The 25,468-nt window shown below is 32.5% G+C and overlaps 1 protein-coding gene across 3 annotated transcripts in view; it reads right to left on the reverse strand.

The window, feature by feature from the left end:
* Nucleotides 1-823: 823 nt before the first annotated feature.
* Nucleotides 824-25,468, reverse strand: part of LOC114333801 (uncharacterized) — a 67,096-nt gene continuing 42,451 nt past the window's right edge. The window contains exons 12-16 of one of the 3 annotated variants that reach the window (XM_028283805.2): nucleotides 22,284-22,481; nucleotides 21,966-22,199; nucleotides 21,430-21,852; nucleotides 13,519-13,554; nucleotides 824-6,787 (exon numbers count right to left, since the gene is read on the reverse strand). In XM_028283805.2, the coding sequence (XP_028139606.2) occupies nucleotides 6,402-6,787; nucleotides 13,519-13,554; nucleotides 21,430-21,852; nucleotides 21,966-22,199; nucleotides 22,284-22,481 (1,277 nt within the window). In that variant the 3' untranslated portion in view covers nucleotides 824-6,401. Of the gene's footprint in view, nucleotides 6,788-13,518; nucleotides 13,555-21,429; nucleotides 21,853-21,938; nucleotides 22,200-22,283; nucleotides 22,482-25,468 lie in introns of all 3 variants that reach the window. The other 2 variants (XM_028283803.2, XM_028283806.2) reach the window with 2 other exon arrangements.

Consider the following 25,468-nt stretch of genomic DNA (forward strand, 5'->3'; position numbering starts at 1 on the left):
TGATATTATGATTCATATGATTAAAATTTAAAAATTATTTGTACCCAGTACTTTAAAACTATTTGGCGTATCCTTATCATACTTGACAGAAAGTGTAGGTACTATACACCCTACTAAACTAAGATAAATCAACGTTTCTAGCTACTACCAGAGGCGTACGACAGGGATAGTGGCTGGTTGACCCTTCCCAAATTCTACGCCACTGACGAAATTGCTATTTTAGTGTAATTTTTTTATTTTCCAATACTTTTTATGTAAATAATATACTCTTCATTCGTAAGGATAAAATGATTAGTTTTCGAGATATTTGAAATTAAAAATGAAGCGACACAATATATTAATCCAAATATCCGTGTCGTTTCATTTTTAACTTCAAGGATCTCGAAATATAATGACTTTATCGTTATGAATGAAGAGTATATTATTTCCATAGAAAGTATTGGAGAATCCAAAAATTGAACTAAAATAGCAGTTCCGCCAGTGGCGTAGAATTTGAAAAGGGTTAACCATTCACTTTCCCCCGTCGTACGCCTCTGGTAATAGCCAGAAACGTTTGTTTAACATAATTTAGTAGATTGTACAGTACCTATACTTCCTGCCAAGTATGAAAAGGATACATCGAATAGTTTTAAAATGCTGAGCAAAAATAATTTTTTAATTTTTAGATAAAACACCCTGTAACTCAGTAAGGAACCACATTTTATTTAAGTGTTTTAGCTTAAATCTTCGTATTTTGTGCTAAGGTTTCTCCAGTTACTATATGGACAATTATTAATGAAACACCCTGTATATGCCTACCTAAAGAATAAAAAAAATCTTACTGTAATATTAAAAGTTTACTAACATTTATTAAACAAATCCTGTATAAACTTTCATTCCCAACCCATAGGTACAACATAAATATTAAAGGTACTCTTCTCATATACGTGAAAATATTCTACTAACTAGAAAAATGAAAATTTGACTAACCTTGCACCGATCCTTCCATTTGAAGGATGGCGCGGGCGTAGGGAGATCCTCCTCTCAGCTGTCGTGAACACAGATGGACCTACCTTTAGTTGAACACACCTCCCTCATCGTACGGTGTAGATTAAACGAAATTTCTCTATCGATTCTTTACTATTAGTAAGTCTATTTTAGTTTCAATATTGTTAAACTACAAACAAGATAGTAATACCTAATGAAGATTGGTAATTATCTGATATAATGTATCTCTTACTGTACTTACACCACGTGATAAAAGTTTGTAGGATTATAATAATTATTATGTATTATATTATAGTATCATCTGTTTTGGCTGTGTCGAGCTTTCGACTCTCTCTGTGGAGATATATTCATAACTTGATCTTGGTCCAGAACTCCAGTCTATATTGGACTGTAGTTCTGAAAACACTCCATGGAGAGTAAAAATACTAGTTCAACCTCAAACTGGTAAGACTTTCAATGCATATGTCCAAATATAAATTTTAAAAACACGATGTGGTACTTATGATGGTTTCTACATTGTTAAAGGTTGACATTGTCAAAAAAAAAGAAATATGAGTTCAAAATAGAAAAAAAAATGTCCAGTATTGGACAACAAAACTTAAAGAACAGATGCGGTGACAAGAGGAGAGTAAAACGAGAGTGATAGAAAGGTAAGAAAAGATATATTTTCTTCAGTTATAATAGGAATTGATATTCCGAAAAGTCTTGGTAGAGGTCCCGTTATTTGGGATGACACTAAATCTAAATGGATCTAAAAATGGTCTAAGAACCGTATTTAAGTTAGTGATTGGTTACTGACATTGAAATTTTATTACTGAGGATTGAAATTATTTAATGCTAAGGCGTGGCTTAGGAAGAAACTTCAAATTAGGCTTCTTTTATTACATTATTACATTAACCTATTATGTTATAAATACTTTATCATTATCATTGTTAGCGTTGCTGTACTGACGCCGTGTTCGGATTTCGCCGGGCAGTATGTTAAATATCAAACATTCATAATTCATATCCGATATTAAACAGTATATTTTTATCACCCCGTACATCACATGAAATAATTTGTTATTATATTTAAACATGTGCGGGCTATTTAATTTGTTTAATTGTTGCAATTCATAAACAATATTTTCGGCAATGGACATTAATTTAGCTAAGTAAAAACCTTTGTTCTTTTTGTCGAGTGGGCTATGACCAAATTCATGTTGCCAACAAGAGAGAACACACATTTAGAATCAACTCAACCAGGCCATATGTGCCTTTAAATTAATTCCTTCGAGACAATTAAGGGCTCCCGGGGTTAGAGTGTGGTAGTGGATTAGACCATCCGGCTCGAAGGACCATGTCTAATCCACTACCACACTCTAACCCCGGGAGCCCTTAATTGACGAAGGAGTGAATTTAAAGGCACCTCTGGCCTGGTTGAGTTGATTCTAATGAATGATTCTAAATGTATGTTCTCTCTTGTTGGCAACATGAATTGGCTCATAGCCCACACGACAAAAAGAACAAAAGTTTTTACTTAGTCGGCTAAATTAATGTCCATTGCCGAAAATATTGTTTATGAATTGCAACAATTATACAAATTAAATAGCCAGGACATGTTTAAATATAACAACAAATTATTTCATGTGATATACGGGGTGATAAAAATATACTGTTTAATATCGGATATGAATTATGAATGTATGATATTTAACATACTGCCCAGCGAAATCCGAACACGGCGTTAGTACAGCAACGCTAACAATAATGATAAAGTATTTATAACATAATAGGTTAATGTAATAAAAGAAGCCTAATTTGAAGTTTCTTCCTAAGCCACGCGTTAGCATTAAATAATTTCAATACTCAGTAATAAAATTTCAATGTCAGTAACCAATCACTATTTGAAAAATCAGAGTAGATCTATTCTAAGCATTTTCGAACTTTCGTCTTCCTAAATTTTCCAACTATAAACAGTCCTAAAGAAAGAGTTACCAAAAATTGGATAAAGAATAATGTCAAAATCAAATATTGGACAGCTGAGCTGGCGAATCGGTAGATATGACAAGGTAAATAACCAATAAGTAGTATCTATGCAATATATCACCTGGCAAATAAAAAGTGTTCTTAATTGGTTATCAAAAACTCATATTTTGATCTTCTGTATATCCATCTACAGTTTTATAAGGAACTTGTTCCATATCCAATAAGAAATACATTATATATACCATAAATAGCATTGAAAATTATGTCTATACATTAAATACTATATTTTTTACGAACAGAAAAAAAATCTTGTATATATCTGAGCATGTAGTGTTGATTACACTCTAAATTGGGTTTCTATTGAGTTTATATTTTGCAAAATTACCGATTCGTTTATACAATCATTTACTACAAAAGTTTGATGCAATGAATACGCAGAAATCTGAAATTTCGTCTACTCATAAACCCAACGTAACTATTTGCAACATTTCTACAAGCTAGCTCGTCACCAATACACTTTGCAAGTTTTTTGGTTAACTTCAAAGACAGTTTAATAAATAAATAAAACATTTATTTACTGTACAAACTAATAGGTCGACAAAATTTGAAAAAAAGTTCCGATCGTTCACCTGTGTTCACTTCACCAAAAAATCACAGCTAAAAGCGTCCCTCTCTATACAGATATAATGGTCAATGACAGTTCATTCTCTACACTTTTTGTTAAACTTATGTACAATTGTTTAAAGCACTTACATATTACCAAAATCAAACAATATCTTTAGATTATTGCGCCTACAGTGATGACAATCTTTAAAGAAGATATACCTCAAAATGAGAACCAATCACAATGCACATGTAATGTTTTTATTCAGTGCGCATATTTTAGCAACTACTTAACGCTTATAACTGGTTATTATAAATAAGCTGTGACGTGTGACACACAAAGTTGTGACTTAATTGTCGAACAACTAAGTTCATCAACATAACTTGGCATTTTAGCTGTGCTGCTCCTATATGCTGATGCGAGTTGTAGATTGAATAATAATAAAATAAGCTATCAATCGAAGTAGCACAGAAAACGATAATATCGTTCCCATACCATCAGATAGACAACAGGTGGAATACTTTCTTTGGTTACAACCTCCCGAGATTTTCAAAAATTATACATCATACAAGATGCCGAGAAAATTAAGATGAGGGAATTTTAAATAATTCATGTCCCATTTGCTCAGCGTGGTAAAAGTATAGACTCTTCCTGCACTCTCCGATTTAACCAGAGTATTATGCAGCTGCTGCATTTTCGTGTTGAAAAGAAATTGAAAATGTTTATACATTTTTAATTCATTTACTTTTTTGTTGAATACTAAGGAATCCTTCTTGTTGGAACTTTTACCACGCTGAGCAGATGGGACGTGAATTATTTAAAATTTCCTCATCTTAATTTCCTCGGCATCTTGTATGATTTATAATTTTTGAAAATCTCGGGAGGTTGTAACCAAAGAAAGTATTCCACCTGTTGTCAATCTGATGGTATGGGAACGGTATTTATTGTCATGTTCTGTGCTACTTCGATTGATAACTTATTTTGTTTTTCGGTAGATGGTTCTAGTTCATCCGCGGCATTTCGTTCTTTGCAATTCGGAAAGGCCCAAAGCATGGTACCTGGGGAAATCGGAGAGAAGAGTATATGGGACTACTAATGAGGAAAAAAACCTCCGAAACCGGTATAGACTCTTCCTGCACTCTCCGATTTAACCAGAGTATTATGCAGCTGCTGCATTTTCGTGTTGCAAAGAAATTGAAAATGTTTATACATTTTTGAAAAATAATACCCCTTAATGAAATTATACATAAAGAAAGACGGTGCAAACAATTATAATGTTAAAACATTAAACCTTAATGCACGATTGAAAGGTGATAAAAGAAAATGAACGCCATGAATGACATTTTTTCGACTTTACAGTACAGCCAACTGCACAGTAATTAGCTAACGATAATTTTAGCATTATTTTTAATAGTATGTATTATATGCCAAAGTTTAGTACTCAAGAAACAATAATTTACATTATATATCATTGAAAAAATAGAAAGACTTCCTATTTAAGGAGTGCAGATGACAATGAAAAACTTTCACTCCTTTTGATATAGTCTTTATATGTATCATTAATACCATAGTTTTGTGTAGTATAAACAAACTTATAATACTGTCAATAAGCAATTATTCATTGTATTTCTATCAAGAAAATGTCAAATAACTGAATAATAGTGGTAAGAAAGTTGTATCTTGATTAATTAAATATTTAAAAAAAGAGCATTATAAGTAAGAATACACTATCTTTAGAAATATGAAATTGGCTTAGAAAATACAATGTGTTTTATATTTCTCTTTTTTATTATTTATTAACTTCTATTAGTTCTGTAAACCCTTTAAGCAATCCAAAACAAAATAACCTTATGTTTTATTATTTCTTAATTCTCTATATTCTTTAATATCTGAGAAATCTGGCAACGCTGTGCAAAAAGGTCATATGTCAAATTCAATGACATGCAATGGATTTTAAACATAGAGGTATATATTAACATAGAGTCAGCCTACCTTTCGCGCTTCCTGACGACAAGATCTCATGGACTGGTTTGCGGCATCTCTTTCTAACACATTGTATCGAGAAACTAAGATGACATTTAGTGTGAGTATAGGCACGGAAGGGGAGGACTATTGTCGCAGCTTTACTATGCGTAAGAGTGAAACAGCACTAAGCCAAATAAAAAAGATGGTGTCGTCACTTCGCTCTGAATGACACTCTCTCTATGATAATATATAACTATGATTTTAAAGGAAATGGTCAATATAAAACTGAGAGGAGGTTTTTGGACAAAATCCCTAATGATAAGATCTTGTAAACAGGCGAAATAATCGAAAAACAAAACAAACAGCGGATATAAAGCAGAAATTATCACCCAAAAACGGACACACATGATTCACATATTTGCTAATGAGTACAATATGGTGGATAATATAAAAATCGAATGACCTAGAAAAAAATTATTAACCTTTGAATCACAGTTTGACCAAAATCAATTTGATTTGATCAATTTGACAGTTGATTGATGAGATTATGCTTTTTTCAGTAGGGCCGGGCAGTGCTGTTTATTTTGTAGTTATGACGTCACCGCCTATTTATAATAATAAAGTATTGTAGCTGCGTAAAATATAATTACAGGCAGCTGTGGTAATGTTTATAAAGAATTATTGTTGTATAAAGTTATCTTTTCCTGATAGTCGAACTAATGCATTTTCCAAAAAATCTTATTTGCTATAATTATTACTTTCATGAAAACAAAAGAATAAATAATATTATAAAGTGTAGTTAAAATTCATTCTCAGTTTGGGCACTCTACTTTTACCAACGACACAAAAGTCTTTTGGAAGTGTCTATATAAACATATCATTCGGCTGCATCAGCCTCTTCTGCACCCCCCTCTTCCGCTTCAGGTGCATCGCCTTGCTCTGCTTCCTCAAACTGCTCTTCAGAATCACCCGGATGTGCCATCTCGTCTTCCACTGGTGTATTTGCACGATCTTCTGTGTAGTCCTCTTGATGGTGCTGCTGTCCTGCTTCTTGCTCGTATTCGTCTTCTCCTCCTCCTCCGTCTTCTTCGCAATCGCCACCTTCTTCGTACTCTCTTTGTGCTTGTTCGTAAGCTTCATCGCCTACTTCACGTTCATCCTCCTCTCCTTCGTGGTCTTCTCTACCTTGGTGACCTCCTTGTTCGTTGTCGTCCATATCGTTATTGTTTTCCATCATTTCTGGTCCTTGCATCTCTTGTTCACCTATAAAAAATATATTAAAATGTCATTCGAACAATGTTAATGAGATCAAATATATCAAATCAGGGCGCGAGGATATATATCCACTGATATATATCACGATATATATCGTGATATATATCATGATATTTATATTATATATATCGTGATATATATCAGTACTTTATTTCGTACTAATTTTTACATGAGAAGGTTAAAACGACAATTATTGCTGTCGCCGTAGAAATTTGGATTCAACTGTAAAAATATCTGAGTGATCAACCAGTTCAAATTAAGAACTTTTATTACAAAAGGAGGAATATGGCTCTAGGTTTGCCTCATTTTTTGGCAAACTAACTGAGACTATCGCTTTTTGGGAGAAAGACTTACTGCCGAACAAAAAGAACAGACTTATGAATATTTTAATTCAACCAACACAGACTTTGTTTCGTTTGTAATGGCTCTAACTTCTAAGTCTAAAGCTTTTCCGTCTTTCATGTATGGTCCAAATTTCAAAAAAACATCTCCATTATTACGGCGGAAGTCTCTTCCAATCGCTGAATCTGCTTGGCCTGATAAAAACATATTTATCGAACGAATTAATCAATTACTTACAGCAGTAGTCTCAACGGCAGGCATTGAAAGGTGCTTTTCAAGCTTTGGACTTACGGTGCATTCCATATTTACGAAATAATTTAGGAACCGAAAAGGCTGGTAAACTTGTATTCATGTTTAAATATTTAAACAGTTCTTCATACCAAAAACATGACAATTTGGAATGGATTTGGCCTGAACAAGAAACTGAAAGAAGGGAAAATGAAGAATTGGGTGCTTTACTGGTTTTGATTCAGACACTTCCGATGTTAAACCATCATTTTAATTAATTTTCTAAATTTTGATTTTATTTTTTAAATGTTCAGAATTTTAAGTTATTTTAGAAAAATCGAAATACCTATGTACAGTATTATACCACTGTATAAAAATTTCCTAAACAAAAAACAAATATCGAGGAAAACCAAAATGACAGTATATAAAACTGTATATATGCCAATTACAATATATGGGGCAGAAAACTGGGTACTTAATGACAGACAAAGAAAAAGATTACAAGCTACAGAAATGAGATACTTAAGAAAAGTGGTGGGAGCAAGAAGATTAGACAAAAGAAGAAACGAAGATATAAGACATGAATTACTGGTAAAATCGCTCAACGAAAAAGTTGAAGAAATGAAGTTAAAATGGGCTGGACACATGATAAGAATGAGTGGTGAGAGACAAGTGAAAATGACATGGGAGGCCAAAGCAGTGGGTAAAAGCAGGAGGGGCAGACCAAGAAAAGCTGGAACACTAGTGTAAACGAAATACTCAAGAAAAGAGGAACATCGTGGCAAGAAGCAAAAGTTTTAGCAGCAGATAGGAAGAAGTGGCGTAAATTTGCAGAGAGTATTATATAAAGGAGGAATCCTCGACACCTAATGGTAAAAGAGGCAACCGATTATGTATGTATGTAGAAATACCTATATGTTTAAATTAATGTTTTCAATATTTTTACTTAATTTAGTTGTTACTTGGATACTCGTATCATTTTGTTTTCCGTTTATGTAACATACTACCATACGTACGTTTATATTTTTGTATTTTTTTTAAGTATACATATATCTTTTATACTGTTATTATACTGTTATTATACTTATTTTGGTTAATTTAGTTTCTCTATTGAAATGTTTTCCAAAATATCATAAATATCATACAAATATCACATTTTGGATATATATCGGATATATATCATATATATCCGATATTTTGATATTTATATAAATATCATGGATATTTTGTCCCATGTATCAAATATAACCAAAATACAATTTCTACAAGTCTACAATCCTGAAAGAAAGCTAAGAAACCTTAGAAATACATATTTCAACAGTTTAAGAAAGAAAGAAATATGTAGGAGGCGCCAAAAAACCATCATTCCTCGAAATATTGGTAGATTTTAAAAATCTTTGTAGAAAATAAATGTTCTTTTCCCGTTTCCTAATGAAAGCTATTAGCTATCTTTATAATTTTTGGTTGATAATGTCAACACAATATTTTGGGGACGTGTGTACCAACATAACAAAAAAATTCGAAAATAAAATGTCCATAGTTTGTAAATTTTGAAGTCATCTTTTTTTATCAGACCTCGAACATATGTTACTAGCCTAATAAAATAAAAAAAGTCAAAATGTAAATTCGTACAGGTTGAAACAAATTTTATAGCAAAGTTTAGGTGGGTACAAAAGATATTTTCAAGAAAATATCCAAATCATGCAAGGGGATCATTGTTTAAATAATTGAAAAGGGGTCATTTTTGCAAAAAAATTACTTTTTTAACTGCTGAGGTCATTCAATTAATAATAAAGGTCTATAGGAATATTTTCTGCAAAGATGAAGGGTAATTCTTTCACATAAGACTTACTAAATTAAATTTTACCCCCTATTTATTTAAATAATTGTATATAAAACTTTAAAAACACATTTGCAAAAAATTATTTTTAGCGTTTTAAATAAACACTATAAAATATCTTTTTTTTACAGACGAAGTTGCGCTATGTTACTAGTATTAAGCAAAAAAAATGGATCAAAAAATATATAATATTTTTTGAGATATTAAATTTGTTTATTAAATGTTACTATATTTTCAATTGCAAAAACGCGGTTGTTGCCAAAAAAATATTCACCTGAATAAGATCTCATTATTTTTATTTTTATCTATATTTTCGATAAATGTATTGATAAATTCAAATTTTAATTAAACTGCCCCCTAAAATGGCATTTGAAAATTATTCAAATTTGTTTATAAATTGTTTTTTTAATAACGTCGCGGGGATTAAGTATTTTGAAATGCCGTTTCGATAATTGGGTTTCTAGTAATTTTTTACTAATTAACAAATTTTTTTCTCTTTTTTTCCTCTTCTTTTTTTTCTTGGAGTTATATTACTACGGGCCCTTTTAGGGTTAAATTTCATTAAGTAGATTCTAGACCTAAAAATATTAAGATTTAACTAAAATGTCTTAAATAAAATGTGGCTACTCACTGAGTTTCAGGGTGTTTTATTTAAAAATTATTGTTACCAAGTACTTTAAAACTATTTGACGTATCCTTATCATACTTGGCAGAAAGTGTGGCTATTATACATCCTACTAAATTGTGATTAATAAACGTTTCTAGCTAGTGCCAGAGGCGTATGACAGGGGATAGTGAATGATTGACCCTTCCTAAATTCTACGCCACTGAGTGAATTACTATTTTAGCGAAATTTTTTGATTCTCCAATACTTTGTATGTAAATAACTTTATTGGTATCGATAAAGTTATTAGTTTGTGAGATATTGGAAGTTTAAAATGAATGAATGAATGAATCAAAATAACTATGCCGTTTCATTTTTAACGTCCAATATCTCGAAAACTAATGACTTAATCGTTACCAGTAAAGAGTATATTATTTACATAGAAAGTATTGGAGAATCGAAAAATTTTACTAAAATAGTAATTCCCACAGTGGCGTAGAATTTGGGAAGGGTTAAATATTAACTATCCCCTATCGTACGCCTCTGGTAGTAGCTAGAAGCATTTATTTATCACAATTTAGTAGACTGTTTAGTACCCACACTTTCTGCCAAGTATGATAAGGATACGACAAATAGTTGATAGTAATTGGTAAAAATAATTTTTAAATAAAACACCCTGTAACTCAGTAAGTAGCCACATTTTATTTAAGTGATTTTAGACCAATCTTAATATTTTTAGGTCTAGAATCTACAACTTAGAAATTCGACATTCTTAATGAAACTTAACCCTAAAAGGGCCCGTAGTAATATAACTCCAAGAAAAAAAAAGAAGAGGAAAAAAAACCAAAAAAATTTGTTAATTAGTGAAAAATTCCCAGGAACCCAATTATCGAAACGGCATTTCAAAATATTTAATCCCCGTGACGTTATTAAAAAAGAATTATAAACAAATTTGAATAATTTTGAAATGGCATTTTAGGGGGAAGTTTAATTGAAATTTGCATATATCAATACATTTATCGAAAATATACGTAAAAATAAAAATAAAATAAGATAAAAAATAATAATTAATACAGGTGAATATTTATTTGGCAACAACCGCGTTTTTGCAACTGAAAATAGAGTAACATTTAATAAACAAATTCAATATCTCAAAAAATATTAAATATTTTTCAATCATTTTTTTTTGCTTAATACTGGTAATATAGCGCAACTTCGTCTGTAAAAAAGATATTTTATATTGTTTATTTAAAAAGCTAAAAATAATTTTTTGCAAATTTGTTTTTCAAGTTTTATATACAATTATTTAATTAAATAGGGGGTCCAATTTAATTCAGTAAGTCTTATGTGAAAGATTTACCCTTCAGCTTTGCAGAAAATAATACTATAAACCTTCATTAGTAATTAAATGACCTCAGCAGTTAAAAAAGTAATTTGTAATTTTTTTGTAAAAATTACCCCTTTTTAATTATTTAAATAATGATCCCCTTGAATGATTTGGATACTTTCTTGAAAATATCTTTTGTACCTTTGTAACTTTGATATAAAATTTGTTTCAACCTGTACGAATTTACGTTATGATTTACATGTAGTGTAATTTTATTTTACTAGACTATACCGACCAAACCCGATTTCAGGACAAAGCGCGTTAGGATAAACTAGTATGGCCTAGGCCAAACTAGTTTGTCCTATCGTGCGTAGGCCAAACTAGTTTATCCTGATATAAATACACACACTTCAGGCCAAACTAGTTTATCCTGATATAAAGACGCATACTTCAGGCCAGACTAGTTTATCCTGAAGTGTATGTTTTTATATCAGGATAAACTAGTTTAGCCTAGTCTAAACCAATTTAATCTAGTCGAAAGTAATTAATTACAGATTTGTTGCTAATTTAAACGTAAGTTTAGAAGACACTATTAAGAGTTGTAAGACTTTTAAGTATTTAGGCTAAATGATAAACAGAGACGGCACTTGTATGAAAGATATATAAATTAAAATAGTACGGGGAAAACAAGTCACGAAAGCACTCCATGGAAGAACACTCTAACTAAAGAAGACAAAAAAGGATGTTTTAGCGCATAGTGCTGAACATTACCCTACAAGAGCGCAAGAATGGCCAGTGACAACAATAATACGAAATAAAATACGAACAGTTGAATTGGAGTTTATGAGAAGGTGTCTACAAATTACCAGGTAGGATAGAATAAGAACAAAGGAAATATGAAACAGAATAGAAGTACATAGAATGCTCAATTACAAAAAAGTTGTGGTAGTAAAAGTAGAGCCCTGAAATGGTACGGGCATGTACAAAGAATGCCGGAGCACAGATGGCCGAAAAGATTACTGGACTGGGACCCGCGGGGACGAAGATGGAGAGGAACACCTGCTGTGATATGGAAAACTCACATAGGAAATGCAAGACTCGACTATGGAAGACGAAAACGGCAAACTCATAATGGGAAAAAGCCAAGAAGAAGAAAGTAATTCCGCGAACTAGTACGGCTTAATATAAATAATAATTATAATTATTCGTAACAAACAAAGAATAATATTGACATATTCGCGGTCGAACGGACAGACAGCATAGGTCAAATTTCTCACCTTTAGTACCATCCTTGGATTATAAGCTTTCATTTGACATCTCATTTGTCATTCTACCTGGTATAATGACGGAGTAGTTCAGTTCACGGTTTTGGTTCTTGTCACATATGTCTGTCGCTAGATATTTCCACACCCAAGTATTTACAATCCATTACCTGTTCGATTATATGTCGTCCACTACTAATTTACATCCAACTAGGTTCTTGGATATTTCCATCGATTGGGTTTTCTCTGTGGATAGTGTCAGGTTATACTTTTCGGCGGTTATTTTAAATTTTTGTAGTAGGCGTTGTAAGTCATCTTCGTTTTTGGCTATTAAGATTCCATCATCTGCGTAGCAAAGTATCTCATGGTTCGGTTATCCATGTTGTATCCCTGATTCATTTTGTTAACACTGCCTATAACTTCATCCATTATTAAATTAAATAGGCATGGACTGAGGCTGTCCCCTTGTCTAATGCCGACACTGATTTTGATTTCTTCCGTGAGCCCTGGTGGTTTTTATTCGTGTTTTGTTGGATCTATTGACCTCTTTGATTATGTTTCTATACCTCTGACCTATGTTTTTCTTTCCAAGGATAGTGAGCACGTCCTATCGCAACTTATATACAGGATTCCCGGACTCCTATCATTCAGCATCAAAGGTGGAAGGAAACACACACCACTGAGCTACTTAGACCGACCAAGTGGCTCCTAGGCAACTAAATGTTTGCCTCTGCCATGCTACATCTATATAGAGAAAGGTTAGACTGTGCGAAGATGATGGAAATGATTTAAAACATAGAAAATATAAAGCACATTAGGATAGTGGTGCAGAAGAAATACTTCCTAGATGAAAAATAATACAGTCAAGACAAATATGATAATAAACAAAATAATACAGTCAAGACAAATGATAATAAACAAATATGTACATATTATGAATTAGCAAATAATTGATATGATATTATCATTGTAGTGATATAATGATATTATCATTGTAGTGGTAATTGTGTTATTTCTCATATGAATGGTGTCAGGACAAAGCTTGGTGCTATTAATTCGATCATTTAACTGACAGTAACACGAATATAAATTATAATACTTTAGTGGCATTATTACCTTTAACTCTAATATTCCATTTCCTTGACTCCAAGCCTTGAAAATAGAAAATAAAGTTAATATATGGACTATAGTCTGTCCCAAGGGGATCGAAGAGGTTTAACAGAAATTATTCAATAACGTTTACATATAGTATCTGTATAATATACTGAGTATTGAGTTACTAAAATGTAGCACTTTCATTTTAAACTCTTTTTTCTCTTTAGACGAATGGAATACTTCCGTAGAAACTTGGGGAGCATTTTTAAGATCGGAATATAGAAGCGCAGATAAAATTTTGGACTATAAAAAAACGGAAAAGAATAAATCACAGACGCACTGAACTATACTAAATTTACAATCATGATGCAGTAGAAATAAATAAACCAAGACACGTTAAATGCTACTAGGAGCATTCCCGAATCATAATTTACAATGTATATACATTGTAAATCCCAAATCATGATTTCCAAAGTTTATACATTGTAAATTATGTTTCGGGAGAGCTCCTATTCTGCGTTCCGCAGTCACTTTGCAGTGTGGGCAGCATATCCCAATATAAAACTTATGGAACCTTGCAGCTCAGTGTTGCCGGGTTTAAGCAGACGAACTTAAAGTCCGTCTAAATAGAATATTCCAGAAGTCCAAAACATCTTGATTTGAAAATATGTGGGTTTTATTATTTTTAAATAATTTATAGATAGGTCAGTGGCGGCTCGTGACCTCAGTATACGGGTAGGCGACAAATACAGTGTATAATATAATATGTACATACTATACAGGGTGTTTCATTAATAATTGTCCATATAGTAACTGGAGAAACCTTAGCACAAAATACGAAGACTTAACCTAAAACACTTAAATAAAATGTGGTTCCTTACTGAGTTAGAGGGTGTTTTATCTAAAAATTTAAAAATTATTTTTGCTCAGCATTTTAAAACTATTTGACGTATTCTTTTCGTACTTGGCAGAAAGTATAGATACTGTACAAACTACTAAATTATGTTAAACAAACGTTTCTGGCTAATACCAGAGGCGTACGACGGGGGAAAGTGAATGGTTGACTCTTTCCAAATTCTACGCCACTGGCGGAATTGCTATTTTAGTTCAATTTTTGGATTCTCTGATACTTTTTATAAAAATAATATACTCTTCATTCGTAACGATAAAGTCATTAGTTTTCGAGATCTTTGAAGTTAAAAATGAAACGACACGGTTATTTTGATTAATGTATTGTGTCGCTTCATTTTTTATTTTAAATATGTCGAAAACTAATCATTTTATCGTTACGAATGAAGAGTATATTATTTACATAAAATGTATTGTAAAATTAAAAAATTACACTAAAGTAGCAATTTGATCAGTGGCGTAGAATTTGGGAGGGGTCAACCAGCCACTATCCCCTGTCGTACGCCTCTGGAAGTAGCTGGAAACGTTTGTTTATCTTAATTTAGTAGGGTGTACAGTACCTACACTTTCTGCCAAGTATGATAAGGATATGCCAAATAGTTTTAAAGTACTGGGTAGGTACAAATAATTTTTAAATTTTAATTCATATGAATCATATCATAAATTAATTAAAATAACTGTGCTGTTTCATATTTAACTTCAAATATCTCGAAAACTAATGACTTTATCGTTACCCATGAAGAGTATATTATTTATGTAAAAAGTATTGGAGAATCTAAAAATGGCACTAAAATAGTAATTCCTCCAGTGGCGTAGAATTTGAGAAGGGTCGACCATTCACTATCCCTTGTCATACGCCTCTGGTAGTAGCTAGAAACGTTTGCTTATCATACTTTAGTAGGGTGTATAGTAGTCGCACTTTGCTGAGCAAAAATAGTTTTTAAATTTTTAGATAAAACATCCTGTAACTCAGTAAGGAACCACATTTTATTTAAGTGTTTTAGGTTAAATCTTCGTAATCTGTGCTAAGGTTTCTCCAGTTACTATATGGACAATTATTAATGAAACACCCTGTATAGGTACAGGGTGTTTTGTAAAGAATTGGCCATAGATTAACCCTACATTCCTGAGCTTAAAATTGGTCGATTTAAGCTAACTTACCTTAGTACCAAAGTTGATAATAACCGAAATACAGGGTGTCAAACTTAAACTTTTATTTTATTTATTCTTGAATATTTTCTGACAGACATCGGATAACAACACGAAATTTGGTAAGAGGGGATATTTTGGGATAAGAAATCTAAATTTGCCACCAAAAATGATGTATGTATTACCCAGAGGGCGCTACATACGTCTTTCAGCGCTCATTTAATACGTTCAATTATTTTTATCTCCCACTCCACGTACTTTTTGAATAAACATTTTTATTCTCTTAATATTTTTACTTAAAAAAGGTATACTACATTCATCTCGCTAAGCTAACTGTTTTCGAGATAAACGCATTTTAAGTCTGCGATACAACATAATTTTTGCATATCATTGTAGTTAGACCCGAAAAATAAACTTGAAACCATAATAATTGTGCCAGTTCTTATATTTATGTCATTGCATCGCAAATTCCATTTGAAGAAATTTGAGATACATTTTTGTAAATTTTTATGATTTTAAGTTATTTTTCGGGTGTAACTACAATGATATTATGCAAAAAATTATGGTGCCTCGCAGATTTAAAATGCGTTTATCTCGAAAACGGTTGAGTTTAGCGAGATGAATGTAGTATACCGTTTTTAAGTAAAAATATTAACAGAATAACATTTTTGATTTAAAAAGTATGTAGAGTGGCTAATAAAAAAATTTAACCTATTAAATGAGCACTGAGTGGCGTATGTGGCGCCCTCTGGATAATACATCATTTTTGGTAACGAATTTAGATTTCTCGTCCCAAAAAATCCCCGCTTACCAAATTTTGTGTTATTATCCCATGTCTGTTAGGAAATATTCAAGAATAAATAAAATAAAAGTTTTAACTTTGACACCCTGTATTTCGGTTATTATCAACTTTCGTACTAAGGTAAGTTAGCTTAAATCGACATATTTTAACCTCGGGAATCTAGGGTTAAGCTATGGCCCATTCTTTCCAAACACCCTGTATACAGTGTGTCGCATATAAATTGAAGACACCCTTATACTTACACCTTATACCGGCTATCAAAATAAATACAGATTTGAAATTTTGCAGTCATTCATTTTGATGTTTTAAATTTTTTAAGATAGTCAACTGAAATTTAAATTTTAAACGCGGCCTACTGCGAATTATTTTGTTTCGCGTTAGAGATATCGCAAAAAGTTATTTGGAAAAATTGTTAGAAATATTATTCTAACCCCACATACCAAATTTCATGACAAAATTCGAACTTTTCTTTTTTTCAGAATTGGTAGTCAGGATCCTAAAACATGCAATTGGCAGTCCCGAGATGCAGCTCGGCACAACCAATGTCAAAGGCGCAAAACAATCTAGCCTACCTATTCGCGGTGTGCAAGTACTTGGAAGGGATACGCGAAACGATCGTGCGCGAATAGCGGAGAAAAATTGCAACTTTCTTAAATAATTCATATTGTCAATTGAAATTGTCAAATTGACGTACATTTCATACCTATTGTCATTTAAGAAGAAAAATTATATATTGCTCCTCAATATTGATATGATATGCAATTATTATATAAAGGTAAATTTAATTAATTGTGTTTTGCTTGCAGTACTGCATTTTAATAACTAATTTTATTTACTACATACAATTATTTACGTTTTAATAACATAACCTAAATCTTATTTTTTGTTATTATTTTTTTTTGGACTATGGCCTTTACAATTATCCAGTAACCAGGACCATATTATTGGCCAATATAATTAAAAGTGCGAATAAAAGTGCAGAGCGTAGAAACCAGGTGTCCCAATAGCCCGAAAATATTGGATATGCTCGCCACACGGCTAGGCAAGCGACAATAATTACAGCTTACAGCGCTCTAACTAAGAGTGAGACAAAATGCGAATTCTGTTCGGCTACTTTTAAACGCGCCTGCCCTAGTGGTACATAGGGTAGAGCCATCGTTAGTAGTGCTACGCTACGGGGAGCGTACAATAATTATTACAACTTCGGAAATCAATTATTAAAAAGTTAGCTTTGTTTTATTTTAGATTTTAGATACTTAGGTATTGTATCAAAATTTATAAATTAGTTTTGAAATAAGTAATTTATATTAATAAATAATATAATTTATTATTGTACATTTGAAGAGGTTAGGCGGCGCCTACCTTGCCTACCCTGACGGGCCGCCCCTGAGATAGGTACTATGAAAGATATAATATTAAATATTTTTTTATACGATATTAAAGATATATCATATATACCTAAAAGGGCCAATGTCAAATTTTTGTTTTTTTGTACAGCTTTCTTTTGAATTTAATATTGACCAAACAAAATGCAAAAAATTGAAATTGGCCATTTTAACACCAAGTCACATAATGTGGCTAAAGGGCCAGTGTCAATTTTTTAAAATACTTTAAAATTTATTTACAATAAATATTAATATCTCTTGGCAACACTGTTCTTCATAAGAGTCTGTACTGAAAGGTGACCGTGGAACGCAGTATAGTAGCATTTAACGTGTCTTGGTTTGTTTATTTCCACTGCATCTTGATTGTAAATTTAAAACTATTTACATATATCATTTCTATTAACTACTATGTATATTTAACGAGTTATACTAAATAAAATCGAGTGGGTTTAAATCTGAAGACCGAGGAGGTCCAGGAATTTCCTATCCTAGATGAAAAACTTATTTTTGAAATATTTCCAATTTATTGATACTTATTGAACTATGAAAGTATCTGCTGATGTTCAATTATAGTCTAAGATAGGATATAAGGTCGATTTGCACCGATCTGTTTAATGGATAAAAATTATTGGATATGTAATTTAGCATGTTAACAATTTACAAAAAACAAGGGTTGCCCGATCTAATCTTGTTCTAACTATAATTAATTATTACATTAAAAAATGACATTTTTTTATGAATTAAAAAAAATATTTTGACCCCGGCAGATAATATTTCAGATTTTTTGGATCATTCTAAACAAAAAAGGTCTTTTGTAATTTTTCTCTAAAGTTGATCGTTTTCTAGTTATAAACAATTTAAAACTGAAAAAAGAACGAACAATGACGATTTTTAAGGCTCAAAACATAAGTACCTATAAAATATCATTTTTTAAATTACGAAGTACCTAAATTGAAGTTCAAACCTTGTTCTATCAGTTCTTGATAAGTCTTATGAACTTATTTCATTCTGACACATTGTTTTTTAGTTGTTAATGCCCGTGTCCCCATAAGAAACCTTCCTCATTAACAATTAAAAAATATGTTTTAGAATAAAACATTGCTAAAATTGTTATCGAGACCTGATAGAAAAAGGTTTGCACTTGAATTTATGTACTTGATCATTACAAAAATGATATTTTTTACTTGTGGTTTTGAGCCTTGAAAATTGTTATCTTTCATTATTTTTTAGTTTTAAATTGTTTATAACTCGAAAACGATTAACTTTAGAGAAAAATTACAAAAGACCTTTTTTGTTTAGAATGGTCCAAAAAATCTAAAATAATATCTGCCGGGGTCAAAATATTTTTTTTAAATTCATAAAAAAATGTCATTTTTTAATTAATAATTAATTATAGTTAGAACAAGATAAGATCGGTCAACCCTTGTTTTTTGTAATTGTTAACATGCTAAATTACATATCCAATAATTTTTATCCATTAAACAGATCGGTGCAAATCGACCTTATATCGGATCCTCTACTATTAGATGAAGGTTGTCAAGAAAATCACTTATTTCATTGTTTAACCTTCGGAGTACGAAGACTGGGTCAAGCGTGACCCGAAATTCACTTATTTCTTAATATTTTATGAAATAATTTTTTTACAAATCCGATTAATCGTAAGTTCTCCTTATTTGTTTCAATCAATTTTTTCGTATATAATTCGTGAACATGCAAATTACAGTTTTTCCTCTACGTAACATCTATGATGCCGGGTCAGTCCTGACCCGGTCTTCGGATTTCGAAGAATATTTTCAATATGTTTGTAGGTACACGTAAATCGCAGCCGTCTCTGTTTACGGGTATACGTATTCAAATATATGACCGGAGCGAATTTACCCATGCCCGTTTTCTGTAAGGTATTAAAATCTGGCTGCCGGAGCGAACTAGTATATGCTCATGGGAAACTATCTTAAAAAATTTAAATACAATAATTTAGGATTATAATTGTCATGTTTGTTTATTTTTTGTTGAATTAAAGATACTGATTATTAATACTGACTATTTAAAACATCCTTATAAATAAAATGGGTCACGTTTGACCCATCATCGTAATCTAAGTAAGTCAAATAATCTCCGTACTCCGAAGGTTAAAATGAGCAAATAACGATCCACGTTCAAGGTGTCTCGAAAAAAGAAAGATCCAATTTTATTTCATTTTATTTAATTTATTTTATAAAAATATTTTAAAACCAAAATTGGCCAAATCGATCCAGTAGTTCTCAAGTTATCATAAAAAATATATTATATAAACTTATAATAGGTATGTGTTTATAAATATTATGTATGTTACTGTATACCGCACCCGTCTCGATGTTTCAAATGACGCTAAATAAGATTTCGGGCCCGTACAAAGACATCATACCGAGCGATAGGAACTATTCACTTCAAAAATTACTTCAAATCATCTATTTATTTTTCCTTGTGACGATGTATTCACCGACACTTACGTTTGACTTTAATTTAGTTACATGTCAGTTGGAAGTTTTCTTTCCTAGATGGCTCTAGGAGTTATCGTCCCAAACAAACTATGTTTCGTGACGTCCTGCCCTTTATTAGATTAGACCAGTGATACTCAACCTGCGGCCCGCGGGCCCCATGCCGCCCTCTTGCGTTTTTTATTTGGCCCGAAGGCTAACTTAAGGGCTCTGTAAACGATCAAATTATTTTGAACTTGAGTAAGATAGTTGGTGGTGGTTTTTAGTATTTATTTGCGACATACCAGGAAAACTTAACCGTGGTTTACAAATTAAAAGGTCAACATACAATTTTTTCGCAGTTAAAGAATAAAGTATTTGCTTTCGAGGACAAGCTAAAGATGTAGGAACATCGAGGAAATCAATATAAAAAATCTGTATAACTTTTCGACATTGGTAAAAGGTCAACAAGATGGAATTGATGTATCTCCAGAAAACTTTGCTACTATTTCTAATTACTTAGTTTTCTTGAGCGATGAATTTCAGGAAAGATTTAATGATTTGCGAAAAATTAGGAAAATCTTCTATTAGTGTAAAATCCCTGGCACTTAGAAGTAGCCGCCACTACACAATTTGCTGCAATGAGATTAAATAACGCAAAGTTGTCAGATGAACTAATTGATTTTAAATGTGATACAAATCTGGAGGCAATTTTTAAAGAAAAAAGAGACGCAAATCAATATTGAGAATTTTGGAAATTAACACCGAATAACTATAAAACTCTCAAAAGCTGCGCTTACTTGCTCTTCACGTTGTTTGCTTGATCATGTATGTGCGAATCTTCATATTCAAAAATGAAATATGCAAAAAATGTTTAAATTGCTTAATGGAGCATTGAATAACCTTTCAAATGAGCTAGCACACGAACTTTATTCTTATTTAAAAAATCATCGATTACGTCATCACACTCAGATGGATAACGTCACTAGTATAACATATATGTCAAAAAATCATAATTTAAAAATAAAAAATCGACCTGTTTCAGGATTTTTCCTTATAGTCGCCAATTTACGAAATAACGAATTTATTCCTTTCATTTGTATCATACTGTATATTACTTCACCTAGATTGCGGCCCGCAAGGTATGGCAATAGCTACTATGTGGCCCAGGAAAAAAAAGGTTGAGTATCGCTGGATTAGACTATCAATAAGCATGAATTTTTATACATACCTGGATCTACACCTGGAGGAACATCATTATACTCTCCATGTCTTCCATCTCCGCCCTCAAATCGTGGAGAGTCATTTCCCCATCGACTTCTTCTACCTTCTCTGCCTTCTCTCTCAGGCCTCTCTGGTCTTCCCCATGGTCGAGGTGGCTCGCCTCTATTAAACCTTCCAGCCGGACCATCAAACCGGGGCCTACCTTCAAATGGCATATCTTCAAACGGCGGGCCGTCAAACTGCGGGCCATCAAACGGCGGACCATCAAACTGCGGACCATCAAACTGCGGGCCATCAAACGGCGGGCCATCAAACGGTGGACCATCAAACTGCGGGCCATCAAACGGTGGACCATCAAACGGGCCGTCAAACGGCGGACCATCATACGGGCCGTCAAACGGCGGGCCATCAAATCGAGAATTAAAACCACCTAGAAAATTATTTATGTCAAAAAGAGGTTCATGTATTACCGGTATGTTTTGCGATTAAGAGGCACGAGTGTAAGCATTTACTTACCCCTGCCTCTACCTCTGAAGAACTGACCCCTTCCACGTCCTCTGCCTCGCCTGAAATCATCGCCGGGGAAGAAATCACCTGGAGGTGGACCTCTTAATCCTCCTCTTCTACCACCTCTCATAAATCTGTCGTTGTAAGGCCCTTCCATCATTGGCGGACCCTCCATATTCATACCCATCGGCATCATAGGCCCACCTCTACCTCTACCTCGACCCCTACCTCTCATATCATTAAACATTGGCGGACCACTCTCGAAATATCCTGAAAGTACAGAAAATTTTAAGATGTAGATTCTAAACTAAGAGATATGAAAAATACTTCTTTAAAAAATGAGTACAGGCTTACCTCTTGGTGGGCCTCTTCTGTCATCGAACATACCCATAGGGCCATCAAAGGCTCCTGGTGGACCATCAAATGGTGGTGGACCCGTAAATGGAGGCGGGTGGTCAAACATCGGTGGGGCAGCATTGAAGGAAGGTGGAGCTTCAAATCGTAGGGTTTCTTGTGAATGTTCTTCAGCTTCTGGCCTATCTTTGGTGTCTTCTAGAAAAGTATTCATTTATCAAATAACAGAAAAATCAACTAGGTAAAATGTATATTTTTTCTATACTCGTGATTCCACTTTTAAACCATGTCCCTACATATACAACAATACGCCCTTCAGAGACAGCTTTCTTCGAGACCCTATACTGAAGACTATACTTTGTCACTGTAAATTGAGGACGCTTCGAAGTTACTTTCGTCCAGAAATGTCCCTGGCGCGCTGCTGGAAGACGGGATGAGTTTAGTTGGTAGGCGTTCGAACTAACCTCACATATATACATTTAAACATTACATTACATTATATACATTTAAACGTTATAGCTCGGATGAATTTAACACTATCTAGGTCATCTTCCCAGATCTCTTTAGAAGATTCTCACCTCAGAAAAAAAGGTAAAATGTATATAATTTTATCTCATCAACAAAGTGTATTGCTGAAACAAGAAAACATGTATGCTATGAATATCTTTTACAAAAAGAAACCTAGCAGAAAGTAGTCATGTATCGCACCTAAAGGAACTACTAACAATGAAACAGATTATTTTCTCTCAAACGACAAAAGAATATTTGAAGATGTCACCACAATAAACAACGTGACAACTGGCGACCAATGACCAATGTATATTTAGAGCTAACGTAAATATTAACACGAAAGAAGAGAGACAAAGGATTAAAAAAAACAATGTGGATAGATGCCTTCAAAGAACAAATGGAGAAGAATTCTGAGTGATCTTAGCGAGTAAGTTCAAATCAGATCCTCCACATAATCAGAAAACAAACCTCATACTCATGAATATGAGGTTTGTTTAACATAAATAAAACCATTAGAAAAGAATGATGATGTCACATCAAAAAATTGAACGAGAACTTAAGATAGTCATAGAAAACAACAGGCTTAAAATGTATAAGAACAACAAAAATTGTTCAGAAAATTATCAAATTTATAGACAAATCTATAATAAGGAACAGAAGAACAATATAAAATAACAGATATGGTTAAGACTTCTCCATACCTTGTACAGCTCGTAAAGCCAGCCTAATGAACCAACAAACAAGAATGTCAAAAGAAAAATAAAAAAAGTGGGTCAGAGGTACTACCAAATATAGAATGATTCGAAATAGAAAGATAATAATAAATTCATGGATTTTTATAAAGCAAGATACACATAGTCAGCGGAAATACCAGACATCCAGTTAAGACATAGTGGGACAGAAGATCTTGTTGAAAGATATAATAGAGAATCTGATATATTTCAATGAAATCTTCTGCCCCGCAATGTCCTTACTGGATTTCCAGTGTTTTCGTTGACCATGTGGTCACTGTGGTCAGCAACAAATATAGCATGCAATAATAAAATCCAACAGCAGAAGTATACAGAGGGGGGCAAAATTATGGAATAAATTTATTTTCTCTAAAATGGACGATTTTGGAAGAAAATCCCGAAACAGGTCGATTTTTATTTTTAAATTACCCTTTTTTGATTTATATTTCATACTAGTGACGTCATAAATCTGCACGTGATGACGTAATCGATGATATTTTAAATGGGAATAGGGGTCGTGTGGCAGCTCATTTGAAAGGGTGATCAATTCTCTATTCAGTAATATAAACATTAACATCATTATTTAGGGAGCGTTCAAGTATTACGTAACGCGATTTTTGAAGATTTTTAACCCCCCCCCCTACGTAACGCACTCTTATGGGAGTTTAACTATTGCGTAACGCAATTTTTGAAGATTTTTGACCTGCGTTACCTGCGTTTTAACCTGCGTTAGGTAATACATACTTGAACGGTCCCTTACAACAGGGTGGCCAAAAAATAATTTTTGAATTAAATTAATTGAAGGAAAAAGAAGAATGTATGTAATTTATTTAACTCAAAATACATTTTATTGTTGTCAGAAAATAGATAAAAATGTTTATTTGGCAAATAAACGTTGGTTTTCACTTAAATTAAATGTTCAAACTGCCAAGAGGCAGGTGGGAGGCTGTTTGAGATTTAATTTAAGCGAAAAGAAATGTTTATTTGTGAAATAAACATTTTTTCTATTTTCTGACATCAGTACAATTTATTTTGAGTTAAATCAATTACATACATTCTTCTTTTTGCGTCAATTAATTTAATTCAAAAATTATTTTTCTGGTCACCTTGTATAAATAATTATGTTAATGTTTATATCACTGAATAGGGAATTGAACAACCTTTCAGATGAGCTACACTACAACACGTCCCCTATTTCCATTTAAAAAAATCATCGATTACGTAATCTCGCTCAGATGGATAACGTCAATAGCATGAAATATATGCCAAAAAATTGTAATTTAAAAATAAAAATCGACCTGTTTCGGGATTTTTGAAGTTATACTTCTTTAGGCGCGATTGAGATTGAGGGTGAATTTATATTGATCTGCGCGCATGCGCACACCGACAGTTTGGTATTAGTCTTTATACGGGCTCTGATTGGGTGTTGAAATGATCTGTCAATAATTGTTCAATATGGAGGTTATCGGTAAACAAAAATGTTGTATAATATATTAGTTTTTATTGTTGTGAGGACAGAAATAAAATCAAATTTATAATTATAGTGACTTTTTAAATAGTTTTGAAAAGCCAGAGGTACGTAATTCTAAATGTTGCAGTTGTATTCCAATAAAAAATTATCTTCATACCTACTTGGAAAATGTAAAAAAATAATGTACTTACCTAGTACTTGCTATGCTATACCCCTCGTAGGCAATGCTTTAATTTACATAATCTGATTACGAACAAACTTTCTACAAATTTTCATCTAATGTATCGTTTTCTTACTCTATATATTGTTGTATTTTAATTCGACAAAAAATCAAACTAATAAAAATTCATATAAACAAAATGTCAAAAAGTTGTTCAGTTTGTGTATATTCCCACATGACGTATACGCGAAGGTGGTGCAGTTTGAAATCGCTTCGACTCTCGTACGGCGGGATACACGGGAAGTAGGTTCAA

Source organism: Diabrotica virgifera, chromosome 5 (genome assembly GCF_917563875.1).
Source record: "Diabrotica virgifera virgifera chromosome 5, PGI_DIABVI_V3a".
In the NCBI taxonomy this organism is placed as follows: domain Eukaryota; kingdom Metazoa; phylum Arthropoda; class Insecta; order Coleoptera; family Chrysomelidae; genus Diabrotica; species Diabrotica virgifera.